This window comes from Solanum stenotomum, chromosome 12 (genome assembly GCF_019186545.1).
Source record: "Solanum stenotomum isolate F172 chromosome 12, ASM1918654v1, whole genome shotgun sequence".
NCBI classification, from domain to species: domain Eukaryota; kingdom Viridiplantae; phylum Streptophyta; class Magnoliopsida; order Solanales; family Solanaceae; genus Solanum; species Solanum stenotomum.
The window spans coordinates 33,488,914-33,495,573 of NC_064293.1; the positions used below are offsets into that span (position 1 = coordinate 33,488,914).

Consider the following 6,660-nt stretch of genomic DNA (forward strand, 5'->3'; position numbering starts at 1 on the left):
TTGGAAACTAACTTCACTTGACTTGGAAACTAACTTCACTTGACTTGGAATCTAACTTCACTTGAATTGGAATCTAACTTCACTTGAATTGGAAACTAACTTCACTTGACTTGGAAACTAACTTCACTTGAATTGGAAACTAACTTCACTTGACTTGGAATTATGAATTCAAGGTGTTTGATCACATGTTATGGAGGGATTCTTGATGTTTAGACGTACTTTGGAGTGTCGGAAACAACTATGAAACATAGGTATAATACCTAGGAACATGCATGAGAAAGTGGGGAAGGAATGGGAAAACTTGGCGCTCTTGGCGCTCTGAGAGGCGCGGAGCACTAGACCAAAAACTTCAGAGGAGGCCTGCTGGCGCTCTGATGGGCGCGCCGCCCCAAGGGGAAAAGTTCAAAGCTCCTCTTGAGGCGCGTTGACAGGCGCGATGCCCCACTTTTTTTCCAAAAAACTCGACTTTCCTCTCTTGTTTCTCCAACTCTAAACCACCCTAACTTCAAGGGTTTCAACTCCAACACTAAGGATCATAAAATCCCTCAATAAACAAGAGATTCAACTCAAAAACACAATTAAATCATGCACTAAACCAACAAGAACTTCCAACAACACAACCAACAACTTCAACAACACAAACCAACAACACAACCCAACAACTTCAACAACATGACCAATCTTTTCTCAAAAGTAAAACGAGTTTGGTGTGTGGGGGAAACGATCAACCCATCACTAAGAACTCACATACATTAATAGGGATCACCCCCGACGAAATCCACGATGATCTCCTTGCTTGATCTTCCCTTTCTCCTCTTCTTCTCCTCTTCTTTCTCTCTTATCTCCCAAGCCCTAACTCTCACTCTTTAAAATGGGACAAAAATGATCCAAAAATCAGTCAAACACCTCAATATAACCCAAAGAAATGATTAGGGAAAAGACCAAAATACCCTTAAAATTTCCGGACGGATCCCCTGCCAACTACCCAACTTTCAAAGGGCATAACTCGCTCATACAAACTCAGAGTCGAGAAAACTCGGTGGCGTTGGAAATATCATTCCACAAGCTTCGCAAAAATAACTGTAACTACTCCTAACTCATCCTGAGCTAGAAGTTATGACTGTTCAAAGTTGGCCAAAAACTCACTTTTTCCCATACTTGGCCCATTTTCCAGATCTTTAAAATTCTTTCCAAAAATGAAAATTTCCAATTCTAAGCCTCTTCAATTATTTCAAAATGTCGGATATTACAAAGGATAAAAGAATTATTCAATATTTCATGAGCTTTAAAATCTAGAAGGGTAAACAATTAAAACTCATTAAATTAAAACTTATTAAAAAGTGGAAAATGATAAGTTGTAACATCTAATCATGTATTTGGTCTAGTTTAATTGTCATTACTGATATGATTTTAGAAGTTAGTAAAATGTATTTTTCTAATTAAAAAAATTAGTAAAGGGCATTTTTGTAATCCAACTTTGACCATAGAACCTTCCCACTTTTAATATAATATGATATGATGATATGATGATATGATATGATATGATGTCTATGCATAGTGATGTTTGCTCGGGTCAAGACGGGTGGCTGAATTAGGGCAAAACAATGGATTATAACCCAATTTGTCCAACTCAATATGATTTTTATTTTTGTTGCTTCATTCTTTTATAAATTCATTTTATTACAAAAGTAAAACTAAGGCTATATATACATCCCAAATCGTCCCAGTCTTTCAGATGTGCTACTTGACCTATGCCCAGTCTAATCCTTTTCATGCAAGTTTGGACCAATTATGTGATTTATCTTTTCATGAACTAAATTTGATATTCTTAGAAAGATTATATCAATCTCACTTTGGGGCAAAACCCCCAAATCCCCAATTTAAAACACTAATTTGATGATAAGAATTGCGAGGAAAGCTTAATTAGAAGGTTAGATCTATGCTTCACAAAGAAATCCAATAAAACCCCATTAAAATCATCCCAAACTATAATCCCAAGCCCCAAAATCGAGTGATGAAGTCTTAAGGTTGAAAATTGACTTTTAATTATGTCCATGTGTATTTGTTCAGCGCGAACGCAGTGAATGAGACGGACCAACTCAGACCCCACCCTTTGTAAAATGTGAAACCCTTCTCGCATATATGTCATTTTAAATGAACAATACACAACTATAATCAATCAGAACATATGTCTACTTTGACAGAATTATCTAACAAAGCCATTGAATCAGATTAAAATGTCATAGAACTTCCCATCATCTGATGAACAATCAGTTGAGATTGAAGAGTCTGAGGAGGTACTTCTAGCACTTCAACTTCACCTTGAAGCATTTCTAATACTTTACTCATTGAAGGGCGTTGTATTGGATTCGTTTGAATGCACCATAATGCAACTAAACTCAACTTTCTAGTCATCTTCTTTTCATCATCATTTGCTTCTTCATCCACCAGGATCTCCTTCCCCTTGTTGAACTTATCGTAAATATAATAAGGAAAATATTGGCTGGAATTCTCTTCATTTGCAACTTCATGTCTATTCAAGTCCAGCATTTCCATTAGCAGCATTCCAAAGCTGTACACGTCAGCTTTGTAAGAGATTGCTCCAATGCTTCTGCTGATCAACTCTGGAGCTACATATCCAATTGTTCCACGAGCAGCTGTGAGGTTCACAATGCTATTATCTGTTGTATATAATTTTGCAAGCCCAAAGTCAGAAATCTTTGGAATGAAATTCTCATCCAAAAGAATGTTGTGTGGCTTGATGTCAAAATGCAAAATCCGTACATCACAGCCTTGATGCAAATACCCAATTCCACGAGCCACTCCAAGAATAATGTCATACTTCCTCTGCCAACTTAACAGAGGACTTCCTTCTTGACTGGTGCTGATATACTTGTCAAGTGATCCATTGGGCATGAAGTCGTATACAAGAGCATGCTTTGTTCCCTCAACACAATATCCAACAAGTCCAACCACATTGACATGATGAATCCTTCCAATGGTAGCTACTTCATTCATGAAGTCCTGACCACCAGCTTTAGGCTTGTTCAACATCTTCACTGCTATATCCCTTCCACTTCGAAGTTTTCCTTTGTATACACTGCCGTAACCTCCCTCACCTAATTTCTCTTTGAATCCTCTGGTCATTCTCTTTATGTGAGAGTAATTATATCTGATTGGCATGAAATTATTTTGTGTTCGCAAAAATCCTTCAATAGTATCATACATGGACAAATGCCTTCTTTTGAATTTGATCAGCAGAAATACAATTACTTACGGAAGGAAGATCACAAATTTTGCTCCGAAATAGTACTCTGCACATTTGAGAAGTCATAACGAAGTAACTTCCTATTAAGTCAACAAAACATAGAGTAATGAATTAAACAACAACAATATACCAATGTAATCGGTAATGAATTAAACATCTTTATTAAAAGTGGACATTATTTTAAACCAACACTTCCAAACTACCAATATTAGTTAGAATGTTTGGAAAGGAATATATGTAAAAAAAAATTATTGAGTTTCACAAATTCAGATTGCTATTTATAACTTTACCAACAGTAATATATTTCGAATTATTCTATTTTAGAATTTTTGTGTTGGGCTCCTCAACTGTGTATATTTTTCACAAAAAATTAAGATCAATGGAATGTTGATCTGTGTCCAGCCAAATAAAGGGATATATAGGAGCTTACTCAAGAAAAGCTGAAGTAGCACTAGACTGGTCCCTGGTTAGATTAAAGTGCAAGAAATTTAGAATGAGATATCAATGGAGAATTAAAAGTATATGTAGACAAAAGTTTGAGTTCTCACAGTGAATCCATTGAAGAACACCTACAAAGGCATGAAGAAATTAAATTGTAGTGAGTGAATCCATTGTTTTCCTAATTCCTTACGTATATAGGATGGAAAAGAAATGTTTATCAAGAAGCTTATATAGTGAGTGAATAGAGAATTAAAAGTACATGTAGAGAAAAGTTTTGAGTCCTCACCGAGAATATATTCAATAAAACCTACAAAGACATGAAGAAGTAAAATTGTAGTGAGTGAATCCGTTGTTTTTCCTAATTTGTTAGGATGGAAAAGAATGTTCATTAAGGAGAAGAGCATATGTAATTGAAGACCTTACTTATCCTTTGTGGAGAACTCCGCAGATAATAACGAAGCTCAAATCCGTAGAGGATGGCTTGATGAAAATCAGAAAGGGAAATGTTGTTCTCTGTATAAATAATATTAGGCCATGAGGTCCAGCCTATAAATTCCACTCTGCATCCATCGCTGAGTGCAGAAGCATCTATAACTCCAATCTTTAAATAAGTGTGTCTGCTTAATTTGCAGCCAAAAATTTCCACAAATGTCGAATAATTATTAACAGCAAATGGACAGTTGATCATGAAAATGGGATCTGCTACATAGTATGAGTGGAAGATTGTATTGGCTTTGTTGAACAAGATATGCTGAGGTTTGAAAGAGCATAGATCATCTTGTGTTTGTAAAGTTGGATCTATAATGAAAACAGGTTTGATGAAAGGGTTTATTGGAAAGAATGGAGACAGTCAGTTACACTAAGTCTTTTGGATGAGTGTGTTTTAGAGAAGGACTATTTCTCAATTTATCGTTCAACTCATTTCTTTCCCATTGTGGACATCCAATTAACATGGTTTTAATGCAAGGATCTGTTGTAACTCTGTGTATTGATGACACTCACAAATCATGGAACCTGGTCCCAGAGTTAGCATGTATTTCTGGTAAATGGTAAACAACTGTAAAAGCTGTCACAATATTGATGCGGTTGGTGAGCACAGGAAAAGAGAACAATGTACTCAACCAATGGGAGAACACTAGGTTGTTTTGTTCAGAGGATAATATATCCTCATTGACATGAAACAACCTAGTCAAGACATTCAAGCTAGCACAACAATTTTAAAAGGTGTATTTTGTCTTTGGAGATTACAAGCATTCAAGAACCTCAATTGACATGATAGAGTTATCAACCGTGTCTTTTGATTGTTGCATAAGAAAGGTGGTGTCGTGTGTGATTCAACTTGTAAGATACGTTTCTAATCTATAAAGGAACGGATCGTGTCTTCAGTACTTAATCTAACAATGAGCATGGTTAGAGTTGACTGTGTAGAGTGTGATTGAAGTGTATATTAATTAGATTTAGTTAATATAGTGGGCAATAGAGGTATTGCCTGGCTCTTTCTGTGATAGAGTTATTATGAGTGGTGAGATTAAGAGTTTAATCTCTGAATATGTGTTTGGAGTCTATAATCACTTGTTGCTTGAAGATAGTAAAAGCAGTTGGAAATCATGTGTGACAGGTCGTGGTTTTCCTCCCTTAAGCGAGGAGGTTTCCACGTAAAACTCTTTGTTGTTTTATTTCATACTTTAGTCTCTTTTACTGCGTTTTAGTGTAAAACCAATCCGGTCCCTTAGTACGTGGTGGACAAGTGCATCTCATCAGGATCTAATACATACAAATCGAGAAATAAGTCTACATATTTATCATTAAGCTTGCTGATCACTACTATGAAACAAAATACTTTTGCAATTCTTATACTATCTCCTTTTCATTATACAAATGACTTTCAAGTCTTATTCAATTTCTAATATCACGTCTAGATCTTCACTGAGAGGACTTGCATTTAACTTAGGCATATTAGTAGCCATAAAAGGATTTGGGGACAAGTTGAGATGGCTCCCATCTCCTTCTAGCATCTGAGTAACTTCTTTTATCAAAGGCCTATCAATGGGATGCCATTGTATGCACCAAAGTCCAACAATAGCTAACTTTCTCACAATTGTAGCATCTCCTTCTTCCTCTATCCGAATCTTTAATTCTTCCCCTTTCTCCAAATGTCTATATATCCATTCCAAAGAATTCACTTTGCTGTGATTATTCATCTTAGAATCCATCTTTATTCTCCCACCAACCATTTCTAACAAGAGCATCCCAAAGCTATAAATATCAGACTTATGAGAAACTTTACCAAAGTTTCTTGATAACACTTCTGGTGCAATGTAGCCAATGGTTCCCCTAGCAGCGGTCATAGTGACCACACTTTTTTCTTTAGAACACAGTTTGGCTAGGCCGAAATCACATATTTTGGGGTTCAAGATGTGGTCTAAAAGGATGTTTTGTGGTTTGATATCGAAATGTAGGATTTGCTGATCACATCCCTGGTGAAGATACTCAATCCCTCTTGCAGTACCCAGAGCAATATGTTGAAGCTTGTTCCAGCTGATGAGTGAGACAGAGGTTACTGGTAAAATAAACCTTTCAAGTGAATCATTTGGTAGGTATTCGTAGATCAGAGCTCGTCTGAATCCATCAGCACAAAAACCAACCAAGCGGACCACATTAACATGGTGGATTCTCCCAATTGTACCAATTTCATTGATAAATTCTTCCCCTTTACCCTTGGAATCGCGTAGGACTTTTACTGCAACATAGATTTCACTAGAAAGTCTGCCTTTGTATACAGTTCCATAACTCCCTTCTCCTAACTTTTCATTAAAATTATCTGTTATCTTCTTAATATCAGCATAAGAATATCGTGTTGGTCTGATGGCCTTGTAGTCATCCAAAAACTTTTCAAGTCTAACTCGACTCTCTCTTTCATTTCTACTTGTCAAATATAGCTGATAAAGTGA

The 6,660-nt window shown here is 36.2% G+C and overlaps 2 protein-coding genes across 12 annotated transcripts in view; both read right to left on the reverse strand.

Moving 5' to 3' along the window:
• The window catches only part of LOC125846316 (rust resistance kinase Lr10-like), a 67,465-nt gene that overhangs the window by 50,599 nt on the left and 10,206 nt on the right, over positions 1-6,660 (reverse strand). The window lies entirely within an intron of this gene.
• Positions 2,947-6,660, reverse strand: part of LOC125846319 (uncharacterized) — a 5,649-nt gene continuing 1,935 nt past the window's right edge. The window contains exons 2-5 of one of the 8 annotated variants that reach the window (XM_049525713.1): positions 3,996-4,016; positions 3,817-3,837; positions 3,699-3,731; positions 2,947-3,314 (exon numbers count right to left, since the gene is read on the reverse strand). In XM_049525713.1, coding sequence (XP_049381670.1) covers positions 3,274-3,314; positions 3,699-3,731; positions 3,817-3,837; positions 3,996-4,016 — 116 coding nt within the window. In that variant the 3' untranslated portion in view covers positions 2,947-3,273. Of the gene's footprint in view, positions 3,349-3,698; positions 3,732-3,816; positions 3,838-3,995; positions 4,017-6,660 lie in introns of all 8 variants that reach the window. The other 7 variants (XM_049525709.1, XM_049525714.1, XM_049525710.1 and 4 more) reach the window with 7 other exon arrangements.